Here is a 21,002-nt window from a genome sequence, read left to right on the forward strand (position 1 = left end):
GACTATGACTATGACATATCTACCATATTTGTCTGCTATGACATTGTGGGCCTCAAAGGGAATGTTCTGCCTGACCAATATAGAGACCCCACGTGCCCTAGCTTGGAAAAGTGAGTGAAAACACTGGCCCCTCCAACGGGAGAAGAGACGGACATTATCAGAGGCCCTGACGTGGGTCTCCTGCAGGAAAGCCACGTCAGTGTTACGGTGTTTAACATGTGACAAAACCCTCCGTCTCTTGACTGGATGATTTAGACCTTTAACATTCCATCTTAGAAAGTTCAATTTCAGACTCATCTGATTTGTAGAGCAAAGAAACTATGCACACTGGCCTTAGATGATAAGAACAGAATAACTTTACAGTGGGTGGAAATTAGTTCAGAACAGGTTAAAAAAAAGAACAGTGTATGAGGTTCAAAGCAGTGACCCTTACCCTCCCCAAACCCTCCCCACAACAGAAAATGGCTGCCAAAAAAAAGAACAAGAACAAGCAGCGAGCTCTTCAAACTTAACATATTTAGAGTGTTACTCCTCCTGTCTATGATACCAATAACCTAGGTATTGAAGCAGTCGAACCACTGCTCCGGTGGCCATAGCATAGTAAGCTGAAACCCCTTATAATACTGTTAAGTTTCGAAACTGTATCAGCCACCAAGTCCAAATGTAATTGCTGGAGTGTTTCAAAGCAGAGTCCAAGTATGTAAACAAACAACCAAACACAAAAAGATGATGTAGTTCAATAAGTACTACCGTTATAACTGAATTATTGAATAAGAACAGACAGAAGGCTACGAGTAGATAACAAAACTCCCCGTCTCCGTGCAACAGGTATTACGTCATTAGCCAACGGGTAGAAGTCAATGAGGTTGTCTCCTTATTTAACAAAGAAAACAAAATAAGATTATCGAGTTAAATTAAAGTAATAATCAGCATTTCAGTGCTATAGCACTCAGACTACATCGCTACACTCGGAGAGGAAAAGCAACGTCTTACGTGGATCCCGACTGCGCCTCCATACCTATATGGAATGTTTGGTACCTGCATTTGGTGCCATTGTTTTATCAGTAATAATTCTTCACGGGGCTTCCGGAGCCTTTGGGAGCCTCTCAATGTACTGTTGAGCCTGGTCCACGGAGCTGAAAAACTTTCTGGCGCCTCTGGCCTGCGTTATGCGAAGCCGTGCTGGGAAGAGGAGAGCCGGCCTCAGGCCTCGCCCGTAGAGCTCCGACATAATGTCCTTGTACTGCGCCCGCTGATTGAGGACCTCGGGGCTGTAGTCTTCCACAATTCGGATAGGCACGCCTCGGTAGTCGAATTTCCCTCTCCTCCTAGCTTCTCGGATGATGAGGTCCTTGATCTGGTATCGGTGCAGGCGGATGATCACCGGGCGAGGTGGGCGTCCCACGGGCGGCTTCGCTGCGAGGGAGCGGTGCGCTCTATCGAGCTCCGGTGGAGACTGAAGTATTTCTTTGCCCAATAACTCACAGAGAAGGTTGGAAAAGAAGTGAGTGGGGCGCCCACTTTCAGTGTCTTCAGGCAGTCCAAGGACGCGGATGTTCTGACGCCTGCTACGGCTCTCCAGGTCAGTGACTTTGTTCTTTAGCTGGTTGTTGTCTTCGCGAAGAGCGGCACACGTGTTTTCAAGGTCAGCGACACGTTGGCTCAGGTCTTCAGTTGCAAGCTCCAAGGATGAAACTCTCTCGGCCTGTTCCTCTTGGGCTTGTCGTACCTGGTCCAGTTTTGAATCGAGGGCGTTAAATGAGGTCTTAAATTCAGATGCCAACTCTCGGTGCTGCTGGAGCAGCGTGGTGATAGCCTCCAGTGTTAAGCTAGCGTCCTCCTTTTTGTTCGCTTTTGCACTCTTAGCAGCCATTGGAAAGGGTCAAAAGTGTTCAAAACACTAGAAAAGTAGTTACGAGTGTAAGCGACTTAAAGGTGGCAGTTGAAGGGGTGAAACTGGTCAAAGCGGAGTTAAGTTCACCACAGCAGCTCGTTCCTGCGTCTATTCGGGTCGCATGCTGACCGGAAGTCCTAAATATCCCACTTTAAGCTTTACTTAAAGCTTACCTGTCAGCCACGTTGAAATGGTCACGCCTGAGGCCCGCTCTTTACTCAAACAGCACGGTAAAGAAGTGGTCCTTGACCACTTGGTTTTTAATGGGTTCCCGAAGTCCCGCGGGCGCCACTCGGGCTAACTGGACGCCGCCAGGCCTGACCACGCATCTGTGATCAGGAGTCGATGCCACACGCTGAGCAACCGCGCTCCTAGGGATTACCGTCCCCGTCCTAAATAATTTAAATAAATTTAAAAGCACCACTGTCGATTCCACAGTTAAATTATCTGGTGCCCGAGTCCAACCCTGCTAATCAATGTGGGAATAAAATCCCCTATCCAAATGTCCTAATCTAATCTCGTTTCTTGGCTGACGTAACACATTCACACACATAACACACCAACTTCAAACAGACGTCACATCAACTTTGAAATTCACCCCAGCATTAATCACAATAAGCTTTCATCAAATATTCCCCAGACTCTACTTTTATTTATCACAAATTATTACAATAGGGTTTTACCATGGGTGTTTGTGTAACTATTGTCACTGAATAAAAGCCTGCTTGGGGACGCTGGATTTTTGGAGTTGTCTGGGATCATGTGAGGAGCTTGTAGCTCCAAGATCCTGATCCGACACTTCCCTTGCAAGTTTAAAACCGATCGAGCTCTGATCGTCTTGATTCGTTCATGGTGATAAATCTCTGAACTAGTGGAGCCTGCGAGTGCAGACCTAACAGTAGCGATAGTGTCTGTCTCCTGAATCCAAACTGGAAGCTGATTCCACAGAAGAGGGGCCTGAAAACTGGATTCTACCTGGTGCGCTGTGCTGATCATGCGTGTTCATATACGTGGCAACAGCAGACGTGCGTAGATCAACAATGGGTAATATGGAGTGCAGGAGAGAGTACGACCATGCAGCGTTAAAAGCGTGGAAGTACTTATATTACTTCAAGTGTTATTCTGTAAAAAGTGGCAAAAACATTAGCGTCCGTTGTACACTCTGCGAAAAATTACACTTCAAATCTGAACAAGCACCTAGCACGCTACCATGGGAACGGAAATTCACAGAGAAACCACCAGATCCCCCACTGATATGACCACCGGCCCCACTCCTGCTAAACAGGTGAAAATAGATTTTTTCACATAGTTTTTTTTTAAAAACTGTTGTATAGAATTACATTTTTGCTTGATGCGATTTCCCTAAAATTAAGAGATTAAAAATAATAAAACAATTTTTAAAAAGAGACTTTTCCATTTGACTGAATTTTTATATGATGGATTATGCATAAAAATAGAACTGGGCTGAAAGGTCTATTGCTTTATTAAGTATTCAGGTGTGTACCAAAAAGTAACTAAGTAATAAGTAAATAATTACTTTTGAAATTAAGTAATCAGTAATGTAACGATATAACATTTTTTGAGAAGTAATCAGTAATAAGTAACTAATTACTTTTTTCCAAGTAACTTGAACAACACTGATCCACACACAAACACTAGAGAACAATCAGCCACCGCTTCTATTCTTACAAACGTCACAATTTGCAATAATAACAGTTTGAATGTTTTTATTCACATGAAAGTGTTTCTACATATGAATCATTAACAACTGTCAGATTTAATGTGATTTCTAAACAGAGAAAATCTCAGCTTTGTGTTTTGTGTTCGCATTAGACCTGATATAACAAAGAAAAGAAAGAAAGAAAGAAAAGATTTTTTTCTCATCAAAGTTTATAAATCAAGTGTACAGTTAGCTTTGATTTAGAAGCAGCGCAGTATGAAAGAGATGTTTCACAGAACATTTACCAGAGACAGACGCTGACTAATATGCTACAGTTCATCTTTATTCTTTTCTAGTTGTGTTAGTGTTGCCATAACTCTGCGTAGGTTCTCTTCATTGTGATTGATTTCTGCAGCTGTTGTCTCAAAGTACTTATTCATGTACTCCTTGCCGGCTCCCACGAAAGTCTGTAGGTCATCCATTAAATCCAGCACTGGTGTAAGCAGTGATGTAAAACGTTTCACTGACTTCAAAAGTTCGTACAAAGGATCCATGAGACGTTTAACATCATCAAGGACAGCAGGAACATAGGCTTTGTCTAAATTATTTTCAGCCTGGAGGACAAAAATAAACCAAATTAATGTAACAAAATATACAAAAGTATGTAGTGTAAAGAGTGCAAACAGACTTTTGTATGATGGGAAATTGTTTTTTGTTTTAGTTGTCATAGCAAAGCATGTTTTTCTGTTTGGAGTCTGTCAACATCCATGTCATTGACAGACTCACCTTCCTTCTTGCTGTTTCCTTTTGTAATTTTTCAACGTTTCCTTTCAGCTCCTCCTGCAAAACCAGAAAGAACGTCAACAAACATGCGTGCGAAACATGTAACTGGGACAAAATGAGCATTTTAAAAGTAAGGAGAAAAGCTTAACCAGTGATCGGACGGTCATGATTTAATGGTAAAGGTGGTTAATTAAAAGTTACATTCTTTATTAAAACAACAACAACAAAAAGAAAGTTAACAGTCAGTTTACCAGTTCGCCCTTGTTTATCAGTGAACTTGAAAGATGGAGCAGACACAGCAAAATCCTAACTAAGCCTTCGGTAGTTGTGACACCACTCATGGTCAACTGTGCCGCTGCCATCAAAGTTTCTGAAACACATGAGAAAGTATCAATAAGGATTTAAGGAAATAAAGATTTGTAAAGAAATGTACAAAGAGAACTTTCTAAGTTTAAGAGATGTTGCATGAAAATCTGCCTGCAATATGTTTTGAGTCAAAGCACCTCTTTCATTTGAATTCCAAAAAGTCACGTTCTGCTTACATGAAAATATCAGCTTCTTTTACATGAACTACTGTGACCTTGAAAGACCTTCCACAGTGAACAAAACGAAACAGAGACTATATTCAGAATATGCATGTGCGTGCATGGATTTATACTAGCTGTCTGTGTATCCTAAATGCACAGACACTGTGGGTACATCAGGGAGTGCATCTGAGATCAGATATAAGATAAGATAAGATAAGAATAACTCGTTATTGTCATTGCACATTCATATTTGGTACAATAGTACAATGGAATTGGAAACTGTCCCACATCGGCACTAAACACAACTAAACACAACACAACATGTAGTGGATTTTTAAAAAGTGAAAATAAAAAAAGGATGAATTAATAAATGACACAATGAATGTTTATTGCGCATAAAACTAAAACTAAAACCTCTGGAAAAGGCTGCTGCTGCTGCCATCGCTTGTAAAAGTGGACCAAGTGCTCAGCTTGAGAAAAAGTTGAGAAAACAGAGAAATTTGGAACAATAGATTTTTAAAAATGCTGCAAATGCTTTATATACAAAGTGACTCAACCCACAGGGAACACAGTCAGATGTGAGTCGCCCTTTCACTTTTGTTTTCAACAAAGTGTTTCTGTCCAGGGTGTACCCCGCCTCTCACCCTATGATAGCTGGGATAGGCTCCAGCGCCCCCGCGACTCTGAACAGGATAAGCTGAAGCGAATGGATGGATGGATGGTGTCATGGCTACTGAACGGACCCACGCGCAGACAGTTCTTTCAACGAAACAAAAAGGGGATTTATTTACAATAGGGATCACCTTAGTGCAAAATATATGTACAGTGAGTTGGGAGGGGGTCCAGGGCTCCAGGGAGAGAAGGGGGGGGGGGGGGGGAATCCACACACACGCTTCCTCTTCCACTCAGTCACCGCCACCGTTCCTCCGCACACACGCACTCCTCTTCAGCCGCACTCGCTCCAACACTCCACACACTGCCCCACTTGGACAGGTCCGGTAATTCGGTCCAGAATCTACAGACAGAAGGTCAAGGTTAGTTCCACAACATAAAACACGTGTAAGCGATCCTTCTTTGAATATGCCGCGAGCACGAACTCAGGTGGTTCGACGTTCCAGCGGTGAGCTGCTCTGTGCCACTGCCTTAAATAGCAGCTGGGGAAATCAGCCGGATCAGCCGCAGGTGGACACCATCCACAGGGGTGCGTGGGCCAAGAGTGAGAGCCCGTAATGAGCTCCACCCAGGCAGAGAGGAGGAGGAGAGACAAAAAAACCAAAACTAACAACAACAAAACCTGTAGCGAGCGTGGGCCAACCAGAGAGACACGGGGACCGTGACAGATGGTTTCTGTTTGTCTAGTCTGCTTTATAGGAATAGAAGCCCATCAGCTATTGTTATGACATACCATGACAAAACACGCTTTTCTTTCAGTTTGACACTTCATAAAACGTGTCATAAGTGGATTGTGAATTATGTTATATATTTTTATTAGTGTTTAAGAAGTGTCCTGATTTCGTATTTGAGGTAAGAGACAAATGACTGGAGGTCCATTGTGCGTCAAAACAATGATTTTATTAAAGCACACACGTGTGTGGGAAAGATGAGCTCTGCAAAACATCAGCCTCGATCTCCCCAGAACAGTAAACGAGCAGTCATATATATAACATAGTCGATGACAAGCATCATGCGTCAAAGCAGATAAGAAACATGCATCAGTTCCAGTAATTCCGACCTTGGACATATTCTAAAAAAGAACAGTTCCTTCCTCTGTTCCTCCGCCACCGCCAGATGCTTCCTGTTATTTCACTTACTGCACTTCACTTATTTGTGGAACTAAACTGTCACGTATGCAGGTAAAACAACTTTGCAGTTTCGAGCAAAACAAGTCTATATACTGTGTATGTGTGTTCAGGCAGACTATGTGTCTTGACCTCAGTGCATGACCTCACTCGACAAACAAAGACATCTTAGAAGTATACTTCCTGACTCCGTTCGAGTCATCTGTTACTAGGCAAACTCCAATGCAGCAGGCTGCTGAACACACACAGGCCTCTATTCTGTTTACAGGTTATATGTAGTGTATTGTATTGTAAGCATGTATGCAATTCTTTCATGGCTCCAGGTCACCTTAACTTCCTATTGATCGGCCAGACGTCGCGCTGACCGAAGCTTCAGACCATTAATTAACTTGACCGAGCTTCAACTCTTTAATTAGCACAAAATGCAATATGGATAACATGGTTACAGTTGCACCTGCAATGAAAGATTATTATGTAATTATGCTCACACCTGAAATACAAACTTTAATGTAACATCAACAGTTTCAATAAATGCTCTAATGAAATGATAATGATAAATGATACGTAATGCAACAGTAATGATAATGTTATGAATAGTAACAGTAAAATAATATTCTAATCTCTACACTCCTCCTCTTTGGCAGAAGAGGTTTGTTTTCTTTTGGTACAGTATGACTCTCAACTTGCTATACTAGTTACATACTTGTAATTCTTTCAGTTTAAGGGAAGAAAGAAAATAATATATACTAGGCTTTTATAAAGCATGTCTGCTATATTCAAATGATAGAAGATTCTTTTAAAAAGTACACACAGAGCAGTTAGTGTGATATGATTTATTTTAACTTTATTTATTTAGGGCCAGCCCTCATTGTTGTTGTTGAGAATTCAAGTTAAATAGAATGTGTCCTTATAGTATGTCCAATAAATCTCTACTGAATTAATCCTAGAATAAAATCTAGAATCAAGCACACAAACAGATGATTCTCTGAGCGTTCAAGACAATCTTTCACACATTCTTCTTCATCTAGTTGCTCTGATGTGAGACTTTGTGAAAAAAGACTTGCTGGACTGTTTGTGTGGCTCGTTGGTCTAGGGGTATGATTCTCACTTTGGGTGTGAGAGGTCCCGGGTTCAAATCCTGGACGAGCCCACGTGTTGTCTATAGAGCCTCTCAGCTGCCACATGCTGTTTAGGCTCCATTTGAAAGAATCTCTGCAGCTGCACACATGTTCCCATAGTCCCTCATACAGGGACAGCTAACAGATCTGATATGAAGGATGTTGTTGGCCTTGTTCTTATTGTTTACCATTTAAATTCTCCAAAAAGTTTTTCTAAGGTAATTATTTGTTATTCAAGATAACACAGAGTTTTATTTTAGATTAAATAAGAGAATTCAATTCAAACTTGTACACAGAACTACTACAATACACAGTTATGTATCATATATTATAAATGTGTAACTCTCTCACACGACTTTAACAATATGCATGTGGAAGAACGCACATCAGTTTTACTGATACACAAAAGGGCCAAAAATAAACATCAGTAAACATTAGTACTTCAGTACCACGAAGGAATCTCTTTCAGTGCATTATGCACACATGTAACTTATGTACCAAGTGAAATAAAATATTACAGATGAAAATTATGTGATGATTTTAACTGCAAAATTCAGATTTTAGGGTCAAAATGTGACTTAATTTGTGGTGTAAGGTTTCTGGTTATGAAGCTTGACGCTGTCATGCTCATCTGTATGACTATATGCTCATGCCACTGTGTTGATTGCAGGTGGGTGCATGCTCCATGTTGCAGGGTTTTTCTTCAGGTACTCTTTTTTTGTCCGCGATGATCTAAACACATGCACCTCATTGGAAGCTCTAAATAACCCACCTAAATTGGTTCTTAATTTAAAATTAAAAGTGATCATCTGAAAATTAAACGAAAGCTTATTTGTGACAATCTAAGAAACATGTAATTGAAGCTGCTCCTCTTTGCTGTGGGCAGGTTTGAGAGCAGCCACCTGGGCTTCGCTGGAGGGCAGCAGGAGCAGCCTCAGCACCTCACTCCTCCTCCGCCTGCAAGCACACCTCTGCTGTGACCTGGAAAATGCCTAAGGAAGCTTTTCCCTTTTCACTTTGGGTGTAAGCGGTCCTGGGTTCAAATCCCTGATGAGCCTGTTTGGTTTTTGGGGCTTTGCTGTTGAACTGTTCATGCAAGTCCTGGGAAACTGTAATTTGCTATTTTCAGATGTCATAAAAACTCCCTCAAAAGCCTTCAGCTGATCCAAAATGCTGGAGCGAGAGTACTGGCAGGGCCTAGAAAGAGAGAGCATAACGTTCAAGACTGAAGATTTTTTATTTGTCACATGCATAGTCATTAAATTACAAAACAAACAGTGAAATGTCTCCTGAACTGCTCCTTTGACTGTACAAAAAAAGACATTACATACAATAAGTAAATAGATTTTAAAAGTCTGGAAATTTTAAATCAAAAATCTGAAAATGTACTTTGTGCAAATGGAGTGTTAAAGTGTCTTGTGCCATATTAGCACAGCAACGTATTGACAGAGCTGTGCAAGTAAACAAGTGACCAGAGTAATATAAACAGAGTAATTCAACTGAGTGACCAGAGAAGTGTAAACAGTAATGCGACCAGGGTAGTGTGAACAGATTGATATAAGGTCCTGTTTCAGTCACTTATTGATGCTATGAGGGGAGTGGGGGCGTGTTCTGGTTTAGGACTCGTACGGCCTGAGGAGAGAAGCTCCTCCTCGAGTGTCTGTTTTGGCCCCGATGGTGTGGAACCTTCTGCCTGATTGCAGAAGTCGAAACATTTTGTTACTGGGATGGGACCAGTCCTTTAATATCTGAGATGCTCTGGACCAACATCTCCTGGTGTAAATGTCCTGTAGGGAAGTTATATTTGTGGATCATACTGTATTTGCATTTGTAACGCAGCAGCGTTCTGACGCACGGATCACTCTGCTTCTCAATCCTGGACACAGTTATTCCCACACCAGGAAGTGATGTTCTGTGTGAGGATGCTCTCCACAGCGCCTGAATAGAAAGTTCTGAGGACCACTGGAAAAACCTGCTAACTTCCTGAGTTGTCGGAGACGGTACAGGCGCTTGCCTAGCCTTTTTGGACTGGACGTGAATGTGAGCAGACCATTTCAGGAATGAGGAGATGTGAACACCGAGAAAGACAATGAAGCAGAAACTGCTAAGAGTGGGATTCAAACCCACACCTCCAGGGGAGAGTGAGCACTAAACACAGCACCTTAGACCACTCAGCCATCCTGAAACAGATCGAGCTGAACTGATTTTCTGATAAATCCAGAATCCAGTTTAAAATCCTTCCCTTCACATAAAAAGTCTTGAATGAACCTTTGGTCTAACTGCTCTTCACACCTGACTGGTAACAAGATGGCGCTGCTGTGTGTGGTTGCTCGTCTGTCACTCTGAAGTTTGTTTCTATTATTTCTGACCTGTTTCATTCACCAAACAAAGTCTCTGCTGAGGTATAATCGCCAGACATGATGATCACCTTTTATTGAAAAGGTCGGCACCACCAGGCCTCTTATCACAGCTCCTGACTCTGACCCCTCTGTCTCTGTGTTACTGTCTTGATTAAGGAATACACCTGTTTATTCGGGGATGTGCCAACTTGCACCACGGTGCTAGAGCATGATATTGATGTCCAGGGAGCTAAACCTATTAAGCAGCATCCTTATCGAGCCAGCCCCCATAAGCGCTTGCTCATGAAACAGGAGGCTGACTATCTGCTGCAACATGGCTTAGCGAAGCCCAGTCAAAGCCCCTGGAGCTCGCCTTGTATAGTGGAATCTAAGCCAGATGGCTCGCCCCGTTTTATTACAGACTTCCGGAAGGTGAACTCTGTGACTGTGGCTGACTCACATCCTCTCCCAAGAGTTGAGGATTGTGTGGACAGTATTGGACTGCTCAGTATGTCACTAAATTAGATCTTCTTAATGGTTACTGGCAGGTCCCTTTAACTGAACGTGCCTCTAACATCTCTGCCTTTGTTACACCTGATGATTTTCTACAATACGCAGTCATGGCTTTCAGCATGTGTAACGCTCCTGCCACCTTCCAGAGGCTGGTAAATAAAGTCCTCCGTGGCCTGTCCAACTGCAGTGCCTACGTAGATGATCTAGTAATTTATACTGAAACATGGCAAGATCATTTGGAAACGTTACAGCAGGTATTTCACCGTTTGGCTCAAGCTACTCTGACTCTCAACTTAGCTAAGTGTGAGTTTGCCAAAGCTATAGTGATGTACTTAGGCAGGGAGGTGGGACGTGGACAGGTCCGGCCCATAGATGCCAAAGTGGCAGTGATTAAAGAGTTTCCCACACCTACCACCAGGCGTGAGTTGCGTAGGTTTCTAGGGATGGTGGGCTACTACAGAAACCTTTGTAAAAATTTCTCCTCAGTAGTCAAGCCATTGACTGACCTACTCAGCCCAAAAGTTGAGTTTATATGGTCAAGTGAGTGTCAAGATGCTTTTGAGAGTGCGAAAGCCCTCCTCTGCCACACTCCTGTGTTAGCTGCACCTGATTTGACACGACCATTCAAACTGGAGGTTGATGCCAGTGCTGTCGGGGCTGGGGCAGTGCTGTTGCAAGAAGACTTGCAGTGTTTGAACCACCCCGTTTGTTACTTTTCCCGCAAGTTCAATAAAAATCAGTTAAACTACTCCACCATTGAAAAGGAGACCCTGGCTTTGTTGTTGGCTCTTCAGCACTTTCACGTATACCTGGGGTCCAGCATGTTACCTCTTGTTGTGTACACCGACCACAACCCACTTGTGTTCCTTACTCGCATGTTTAATCATAACCAGCGCCTTATGCGCTGGGCTCTGTTGTTGCAGGAATACAACTTAAGTATTCACCATAAGAAGGGGTCTGAAAATGTTTTAGCTGATGGTCTGTCCCGCTTGTAAACATGTTTTGCTGTGTTTGTTCTTTGTTTTTGTTCACACTCTTTAATGTCTGCTTCTGCCCAACATAGGTGGTACTTTAAGGGGAGGGGTGGCCCCGCCTTCCTCTATGGAAATCAAAGTGTTCCAGGACTCACGGGGGATTGGCTGGCCCGGACCTATGCCCGCCCCACCTTCATGCAGGTCAGAGCGTGCCAGACCACTCACACCATTGGCTGCTGAGGGAGCCTTGAGTACGACAGACCAATGACACAGCTGCCTGCAATCACCTGAGAAGATAAAAGGCTGAGGATTCTTCATTCGTGGAGGGACTTGTTGATTTGAACAGACTGTGGAGACGGTCCCTCCTGCCTTTGCACTGCTGCCATTTGAGCCTTTGTTTTGAGTTGCCTCCTGTGAGATGTTTAGATGAGTAGTGTTCTACTGGTGTTATTGGTGTTACTGGAGTTGTTATGTTTGTTTAAAATCACTCTATTGCCTAGTGAGTTGTTTCACTAACGGTTTTCAGTTGTGTTAATAAACCTTATGTTTTTCTTTTTATCTAACCCCCTAGTCTCTGGGCTCGTTTATGTTACGTCCACTGTCGCCTAGCAGAGCCGGGTCGTAACACAGAGCATAAACTAACACGTCACTTGGAGATAACTGTAGATTTTTCCTTCATGGTTTCAAATGTAAGCTGGCTGATTTGGTTCATTTTTGTTTTAAACTGAGCAAACCTGGTCTTCTCCTGAGGACTGCTGCAGGTATCATGCGAGCATGTTAATTTATTAAAAAAACCAACAGCAAAAACCCCCAAAATAGAATGAAACTCATTTCAGGAGACAAATAGCACTGATAGAGACATTTTTTTTGTACAGATGATTGGCAAACGGAAAGTTTCTAAAGAGTCGTGCACACACAAGCAGACTACTACAACATGCTACTTAGTTAGGAGAGTTTGGGAATGACAACTAAGCGGAACAAGATTAGACCCAAACATTGTCATCGAAACAAAAACACAAAAAGCTGAGGGGAGGGAATAGAGAGGAGGAAAGCTGAGCTGGCAGCGGGGTTGCTGGAGGAAGGCTGCGCCGCCTCGCCAGCTTAGATCTGCAGGGAGATTTTTACGTTGTGAGGAGAAGGGAATGTTTTTGAAGGGTGCAGAAGCTGCACGTTTGACTGTGGTGTGAGAGGAGCGTGTGTGTCTGTGTGTGTGTACCTTATCGTTCCTGCTCGCAGAGGATTAAAAGCGTACAGCCAGTCGTTCATGTCGTTCTCGTTGTTGGCCAGCAGGAGGATGCCTCCATGTTTTGTGCACACTGCAAATGTGTTGGGCGTCTGAAAAGAAAACATCACATTATATTCATGTTCATTCAAATGATAAATCCCAGTCCATTTGCCATTTCATCAATCAACGTGCACCAAAACAATTTGAATGAATTCTCATTAAAGACAAACGTGTTACATCCAGCCTTTCTCTATCCTGCCTCAAACCTTAAGCATGGCCTGCTGGTCTTCGCTGTATTCCACCTGTGCTGTGGAGAGGTTGAGGACGCCTCGCTCCACGGGGTCCTGGTCGCTGTTGTAGATGAAGTCGTAGGGCCGGCGAACAACCACAAAATGCTTCCCCCATGAGTTAGAGCGAGGCTCCACGAAGCTTAGAAAACCCTTCTTGGACACAACAGATCTGAAAAGAAGAGATTTTATTCATTTATTTATTTTTTAAGAGAGCGCTTGTTTTTCTGAGGAAGAAGCAGAGTTGGTTTGTTTCCAGCTGAAATCATCCAGGCTCAGGAATTTGAATCGATCCACATCATTTCTGCTTGAACTAGAGAACATGAGTGTCGACTTACATTTGGTCTGTGAGACACATGTCATAGTGACAGTATTTGGGTTAATATGGCATTACTCACCCTGGTCGCATTTCTTCACCTTATATTATTTCTCACCTTGCAGTCACTGATGCTGTTCACCAGCTGCTTGTATTCAGTATTGAAGGTGTGTGTCAGAAGGCGCAGGCACTACAACACAACAGGAACAAGACCGATCAGCTCCGAGCAGAGAAGGAAGAAGGCAGCAACAAGAACGCCCACTAAGCCCACGTTTTTCTCACCTTGGTGGCCAGCTCCTTCTCACGCTTTCAAAGGTGGTGCTGGAGATCTGCGAGGAGACGGAGGTGGACGTGGACAGAGTGCCGGAGCTCACGCTGGGGGACAGAGACTCACTCAGGGACTTGGTGGTGGGAGCTGTTCCCACGGGAGCCGCCTCTCCCAGAAGGTGACGGGTCTTTTCCACCTGGACGAAAGATGGGGGCGAATGTGAGGTGGGGAGAAGAGGGGAGGTTAGTCATGTAAAGTCTGTACTCTAAGAAAAAACTTTTTAGAATAGCACTTTGGTCTTTGAGTTGAAAAGTCATTTTTCCCTCTACGATATTAAACAGATTTATTTCTTTATGAATCTTTTAAGGCCCCACCTCCTGCAGCTGCTCCATCTTCTCCAGCTCCCACTGGTGCTCTAGGATGAGGCTATCTCCTCTGGGCCTCCAGCCGGCCAGGTTCTCCTCTCCACGCACATAAGCCACTGATGTGTCCAGCACCTTCCTCCTCCTCCTCTGCATCCCTGCTCAGGACATGAGCCCTCATTAGGATGAAGCTCTCCACAGAATTATGATAAAACAGCTGCCGTTCTTTAAACATGTTTCATGGCCGCTCACCTGGGCTTCCAGTGTCAGACATCTTACACAAGCTCAGCTCGTAGATCCCAGTCACTCGGTTGCTATAATGAAGCAGAAGTTTTGAACAAGGAAACTTTGTAACGAAATGCCAACGACCGCCTGTCTGTTTTCAGGGCTGTATTTGAAGCCATGCTCCAATCAGGCAAAGTTTTAAGTGTTGCACATTTCGATGGGTTTCTTTCAGCTGACATAGTTTCCATTTGGGTCATGTGGTGTTAGATACCCCAGCGTGTGGTCATAGGGTGAAGAGCCCGGACGATTAGTGGGATTTTAGGTGTGGTGTAAAAATGACGCTGCAACTTTAAAAACGTTGTTGCTTTAAGGATTAACGTACAACCATACTTGGGCTGAGTTTGACACTGGTTCTCTTCAGTAATTAAAATAGCTTTAACACATGATAAGATCAAATGTCAGCTACACTGTGACAGTCGAGGGGCCACACTCAGATATATTTATTCGCTTGTTCTCTTTGTGTGATAAGAGTTTCCATCTGAATTTAACCCCTGTGTGGGGCTGATCTTTCATTTCATTTTATTTCAAGCTCAGATTCTTTGCCTTTGGCACATTTTCTGTGACGAGACTTCAAACCATTCCCACCGTCCTTATTAATCAACATGGTGAAGTGATTCTTCGCAAGGTGATGGGATAGGAAGAGTTTCAGAAAATGAGGCCTTTTGTCTTTATTGGAGAGGTCAGTGCAGACAGGACGGATGGGGGGAAGGCGAGGGGGGAATGACACACAGGAAACGGTGTTGGTCAGACCCAAAGACAGGCGTGGGCAGTGAGGACTCTCACCTTCAGACTCACTGTCTAATCAGTCTGACAGTGAGTCTGAAGACAGAGCAACCCAACACACGTTACTATGTTCATCATCATCATCATTGTTTATTTATATAGCACTTTAAAAACACACAAGGCTGACCAAACTGCTGAACAATAGAAACATAATAGATACCATAAGAATAATAAATACGATACAATAATAAACATAGCGAAAAACAATAAAATACAAGTCAGTCAACCACTGAGTCAAAAGCCAGTGACTAAAAATGCTTTTTCAATCTGGATTTAAAAACCAGCACTGATGTCGATTGCCTAATGTGAAGAGGAAGATTATTCCAAAGCTTAGGAGCCACGATAGAGAACGCTCGGTCTCCTCTCAGTTTCAGCCGTGATTTGGGGACTGAGAGCAACAGCTGCTCAGCTGACCGGAGCGAACGAGTGGGGACATAGGGCTTCAGCAGGTGCCAGACCATTTAAAGATTTAAAAACCAATAAAAGAACTTTAAAATGAATCCTAAATTCAATTGGAAGCCAGTGCAGGGAGGCCAAGAGTGATGTTATCACTAAGCAGGACATTAAATCAAATTAATGAGACACCAAAACAAGAGCTGGAGCCCAAGACAGCCATGAAGTCACAGTGTACACAAATACACAAGAAACACAGAAACCAGCTGGGTGGATGTGGCTCGGGAACCTTCTGTTACCTTGAACGTCGGTGTTTTGAACGCTGGCTGCTCCAGTCTGCTTGTATTTGTCCAAGATTTCCCCTCATATCTTGGTTATGGTTATTTTTTCTTTTATTAAACTGATCACACTCCTGTTCATGAATAGAAAAAAACCCCATCAGTGTATTTTCACTTAAACAAGCAGCTGTTTTTTTTTGCATTAAAGTTATATAAAAATGTAACAGTGCAAATTCCTCGCTGACAGTTTAACCAAAAGGCATTTCCAGTGGAAAGTAGCCGACATATTCTCAGCATAACCATGTATAATATCCACAAAACCTGAGAAGGTTGGAGAGAAGGTAGGTGAACTCTGCTGGGATCTGCGTTTAACAAAGTGTCTAAAGACGAAACAAAGAAATCTTTCTGTAAATGTTCAGATGCACAGACTGGACTGAAAAAGAGTGAAAAAGCAGCTAACGTCCAAAAATAAGAAAACTTTGAAAGAACTCCAAAAAAACCTGGAGAACTTTTGCTCAAAAAACAGTTTTGTTTTTTTTAAATTACAAGGCAATCTGACAAAATGTCATCAAATGAGACTCAAGACTTCTGCAGGTCTCTGCCATGACTCAATTTTTTTTTCTTAACGGCAGAAACAATTGTTCCTTTTTTACTTTGTTTCTATTTTCTCTTCTTGTTTTTATCTGTTGAACAACAAACAACATTCATGCTGATTCACATAATATCCTGTCTCTAATCTCTGGGATTTCCTCGTAGCTCTTTGATGCAAAGAACATCCATCAAACGCTCCAGCTTGTGCTCAACATCATCGTGAACGGTGAAGGTACTCTGACGAGAAAATACTCAGTCGACCTTTTGGTTGATTTGTTAAAGAACCCCAAAATAGCTGATTACCTAACAAGGTATGCAGATAATTCACAGCTCTTTTCCTGAATAGCTGCTTTAAAACTCTGCTGAAAGCCTTTGTCCATTTCCAGGTATCCCCACTTCTCGGCATGTGTGTCTCAAGTGTTAGGACTGCTGCATTGGAAAGACCCAGACCCTGCAGCCAAGGTGAGAGACGACAAATATGATAACCCACACCAGCTGTGCTTAACTCTGTAAGTTCCCAGTATTCCCTGAAACCATCACGTGTGACACAGTTTACATCAGACGTGATGCAGCTGACCTCAACACTGACCTTCTTGTGGTAACAGAGACTTAAAAAAATAATAATAAAGCAACAAAGTGGGTCGCTCTTTGACAGTAAATTCCAGTGCGGTCCGCTCCAATCTCCTCAGGCTGACTCTCTTCTAGGCTCTCCTGACTGTTCCCTTTACATGCTGATGATGTGTCTTGTAAATCTGGATCCCTTTCCAGCAGGACGCTCCTCTTTTTCAGACAGTACCTGAGCTGCTCTCTCTCCTGACAGTCAGCTGTCCACCTCTGCATGGCCAGTCGAGCCAGCGCCGGCATTTGAGGCAGAGCTCGGAGCAGAGCGGGCAGCCAGGCTGAGCACGGAGCAGAGGTTGAAGGTCGCAAACTGACATCCACGTCTTCCAGAGAGCCCAGACCTCCTGCTGCAAACAGACTGCACCAACCGTTGTCTCCCACCAAGCTGTTGTAGGACAGATCCAGTGCACGGAGTGAGGAGAGACAGCCCCGTCTGCACACGGCAGCTGCACAGAGGAAGAGGACCCATTGATAACTGATCACTTCACTTTACTGTTTTGTTCACAATGTTTCTGATGGAGACAAAAATAACACCGAATAGTTTCATTGTTTTGTTTTATACGACAGCTACAGATGCTGGCAGCATGAAATAAATGAAAGAAATATCAATTTCCCACCAGTTTAGCTGCAAAACCTGAGAATGAGACAGATTACTGATCATCTTCTATAGTAAAACACATACCAAAAGTCCATGTAGAGATTATCCAGAACATCATCTTCATAGTTAGATAAGATATAAGATAATCTTTGATTTTTTAACTTGCGAATAATCTTTCTTGCTGTAAAATGATCGACTTCAAAGCCTTCCCACATTCATGGGTATCAACAACTGCTTCTCTCCTCCTCAGTATGTTACCACTTACCTGAATACGCCACACCAGCAAACTGACAGTAGTGGTTACACTTACTGATGATCTAGTGCACTTGATTAGCACTTGGCTAATACTGACCCTCTTAAATAATTATGGAAATAGTCTTGGATGTCTTAGTTTTTGAAACATCTGAATTTCGGCTCAGTGTGTGTTAAATAAATAATGACCTGGTATAATGTGTTCTGTGCTGTTCATCTGAGGTTGCATTTACCTCATATTAAGACCTACTAAGGACCTGATTGTTTTTAATTATGTCCTGATACATAAAACCTGAGAGCTCACATAACTGCATATGCTCAGAATAGACAGCACACATGGATACAAATTACTGCCTTGCAGCAGCAATCTTCAGACCATCACTATGAGCTCCATACAAGGTTACACTGTTCCTGTTATTAACAGCAGGGGGCACTATCAGCCACAGACTGGGAGCCAGATATGCTCTGCTGGTGCCTCATTGTTACAGAGGAAAGACTCTATAGTGAGAAACAGCTGAGGGGGAAACACTGATCTGGAAACGTCTGAGTGTTACAGAGGATATACATAGCACTGTGGTTCAGTGTCACACAATCACAAACAAATACAGCAAAGTACTAAAAAGGGTGTTGCCTCCAAAGATTGCTTTTACTGGTTTGGAGCTTAGGAGGCTTAATAACAACAGGCATGAATGAAGACAGATCAGAACAGCTGTTTGATCACAGCATCCAGTACCAACACAATCATCCACACTCAAGAGCCTGTTGGCTTCAGAGTCAGCAGCTGAATGTCTAAAATATCAAATGTCATTTTTGGTCCATCAGCTACAGCATGAACTGCTTAAAGTGAGAAGCAGCCTGAAGCCCGACAGATTCATCTTTCCAGACTGAAAATATCTCAGAGTGAACAGAGTGGTGCGTTTTCAGGGTGATCTCACAAAGTCAAATCCCTTTAATGATGTTCTGTCCTGTCTTCCTCTATCAAAAGCACACAAACACTATAAAACATTGTTTCGGTGCTTTGGGGTTTTGTTTTCTACACAGAGGTATAGCACGACTAGACCCTAAAGGCAGGCTGCTCACCTACAACCAGCTCACGAACATCTTTCCAATGGAGCTCGCTGCCTTTCTCGTGGATGAGGGTCACTGTGATCCTCCGCTGGATCCCCTGCAGCAAACATAACAGGAGCTCAGGATTACAGTGAGCACAGCTAGAGCAACATTACGCTTTAAAAGAAGATATTCAACTGTGTACAAAGGAAGCAGTTACCACTGTGTGAGTAATAAGGAAACAACATGTGCACCAATCCTGTACCTGGTGCAGCAGGTAGGTACCATGACAGGGCAGGCCTCCACTGTGATCCACGATGGCTGGGATGTACCTGTGCATGGAGGGAGGAGGTGACACAACATCCCAACTTATAATATTCTTCCTGGAGATCATTTTTATGGTTCCTTTAAAGCTTGTGCGTGAATATAACACTCCAGATGGATACTCACTCTCCAGTGGGCTCCAGCTTGCTGATCTCAAACCAGACCAGCAGGTCGTACTTGCTGACACACTGACCCAGGTTGGATTTGGTGATGGTGTTCAACTTGGAGGCTGCAACTGGCACACACACACACACACACACACACACACACACACACACACACACGCACACGCACGCACACACACACACACACACACTCAACGTTAACAAGTGGGAATTTTTCTGGATTTAAGAGAAGGTGAATAAAAGTGAGCAGTATTTACTACATGCTTTGGGTGACTAAATGGAGGATGGATAGGTGACATGAAAACACTACTGACCCTTTATACTGAGCCAATAGCTCACACACTTCTATTAAATCTGTCTAAAGAGCCAGTAATCACAGAGGATAGATACTGGAAGAAAACTGAAATGTTAGGAGGAACTAAATCACACATTACAACACCAGTGGCAGCACCCTGCTGTCTCACACATCGGGATCACGGTCCTGTTGAAGCGGGATAATTGCTAAAGCTCACAGTTGCATTCCTCTATACTCAATATGATCGAAAAAACTATTTTAACAAACAATTAAAAAAGGAACAAGTAAAAGATCTACTATAGCCAAAAGAAGACCATTTACAGACTATAGCCCTGTGAACAAGTATTTGCCTCCTTTCTCATTTCCTATCTTATTCCATATTTGTCACACTTACACCTTTCACATCAATACATTTATAACATTAGACAACAATGTCTAATATTCAACGGCAGTTTTCAAGGGCAAAACGCTATCCAAACATACTTGGTCCTATATGAAAAAGTAATCACACAGAAAACCTGATACCTTGTGTGTCACCTCTGACACCAACAGCTGCAGCAAGCGTTTGGTGCTAGAGGTCACATTTGGACTCTGGACCTCTGTGGAGTGTGCACATGATCTCATTACTGTCTAAAAATCCAAGGAGTGCTGAATCATTGAAAAATACACAGTAACAGGTGTGTAGCATCGCTAACTAGGTAGCAACAAGCCTCTAATTGGATAATCCAAATTGTCACTAGGTGTGAATGTGCAAATGAATGTGAGTGCGAATGGTTGTCTGTCCCTATGTGTTAGCCCTGCGATAGACTGGCGACCTGTCCAGGGTGTACCCTGCCTCTTGCCCTATGACAGCTGGGATAGGCTCCAGTGACCCCCGCGACCCTGAAAAGGATAAGCGGAAGCGAATGGATGGATGGAATTTTTCTTCCTTTATGCTTACAGCCACGCTCTTGACACAATCAGGACAAAATGCCATGGCGACTGTCCCTTGGTGACCTTCTTGGTTACCTCATTGCAGATGTTTTTCTATATTGCATAACTACTTTGGAATGATGCATCAAAAATAAATAAATAAATGAATACATGCCAAAAAAAGAAACGTTTGTTTTAATGTGGGGTTTGAAAAAGCCCACCTTTTGAATTATAAGCCGTGAAAAATGACAGACTTTTTCTCATTATTTGGTAAGGATTAAGACGCACAAAGAACCAGTAATTCTTGCCCTTCAGCAGTCACAGAGGTTTAAACCATGCTGGTGAAATTAGTGCCATTATCTGACAGGGAGAGGAGCTGCAATATTTTCTATATGGCTCCAAGAGTGATAAAATGCCTCACAGCGATGTTCAT

The 21,002-nt window shown here is 43.0% G+C and overlaps 2 protein-coding genes and 1 long non-coding RNA gene across 4 annotated transcripts in view; all 3 read right to left on the reverse strand.

The window, feature by feature from the left end:
- Positions 1-7,982: 7,982 nt before the first annotated feature.
- Positions 7,983-21,002, reverse strand: part of LOC309714666 (kinesin-like protein KIF1B) — a 63,851-nt gene continuing 50,831 nt past the window's right edge. For both annotated transcript variants that reach the window (XM_082547254.1, XM_082547253.1), the window contains exons 6-8: positions 13,099-13,291; positions 12,824-12,942; positions 7,983-8,978 (exon numbers count right to left, since the gene is read on the reverse strand). In XM_082547254.1, the coding sequence (XP_082403380.1) occupies positions 8,774-8,978; positions 12,824-12,942; positions 13,099-13,291 (517 nt within the window). In that variant the 3' untranslated portion in view covers positions 7,983-8,773. The remainder of the gene's footprint in view (positions 8,979-12,823; positions 12,943-13,098; positions 13,292-21,002) is intronic.
- LOC309714683 (kinesin-like protein KIF1B) lies at positions 13,595-16,787 on the reverse strand. The gene is made up of 5 exons (XM_082547310.1): positions 16,699-16,787; positions 14,318-15,938; positions 14,078-14,223; positions 13,718-13,899; positions 13,595-13,625 (listed from the first exon to the last, which is right to left on the reverse strand). The coding sequence occupies exons 2-5, from the start codon at positions 14,337-14,339 to the stop codon at positions 13,610-13,612; spliced, it is 366 nt and encodes a 121-aa protein (XP_082403436.1). The 5' UTR covers positions 14,340-15,938; positions 16,699-16,787; the 3' UTR covers positions 13,595-13,609.
- On the reverse strand, positions 18,946-20,663 carry LOC309714692. Its single transcript, XR_014278988.1, has 3 exons — positions 19,364-20,663; positions 19,179-19,245; positions 18,946-19,031 (listed from the first exon to the last, which is right to left on the reverse strand). It is a non-coding gene; the product is annotated as an uncharacterized lncRNA (long non-coding RNA).

Source organism: Aulonocara stuartgranti (genome assembly GCF_965226115.1).
Source record: "Aulonocara stuartgranti genome assembly, chromosome: 9".
NCBI classification, from domain to species: domain Eukaryota; kingdom Metazoa; phylum Chordata; class Actinopteri; order Cichliformes; family Cichlidae; genus Aulonocara; species Aulonocara stuartgranti.

Bases quoted from the DNA above. Each gene is read 5' to 3' on its own strand.
- LOC309714683 (XM_082547310.1), bottom strand. From the start codon at position 14,339: ATGTCTGACACTGGAAGCCCAG. The intron at 14,224-14,317 runs GTGAGCGGCCAT...TGTCCTGAGCAG, and splicing joins GTCTGACACTGGAAGCCCAG to GGATGCAGAGGAGGAGGAGG. The intron at 13,900-14,077 runs GTGGGGCCTTAA...TCTTTCGTCCAG, and splicing joins AGATGGAGCAGCTGCAGGAG to GTGGAAAAGACCCGTCACCT.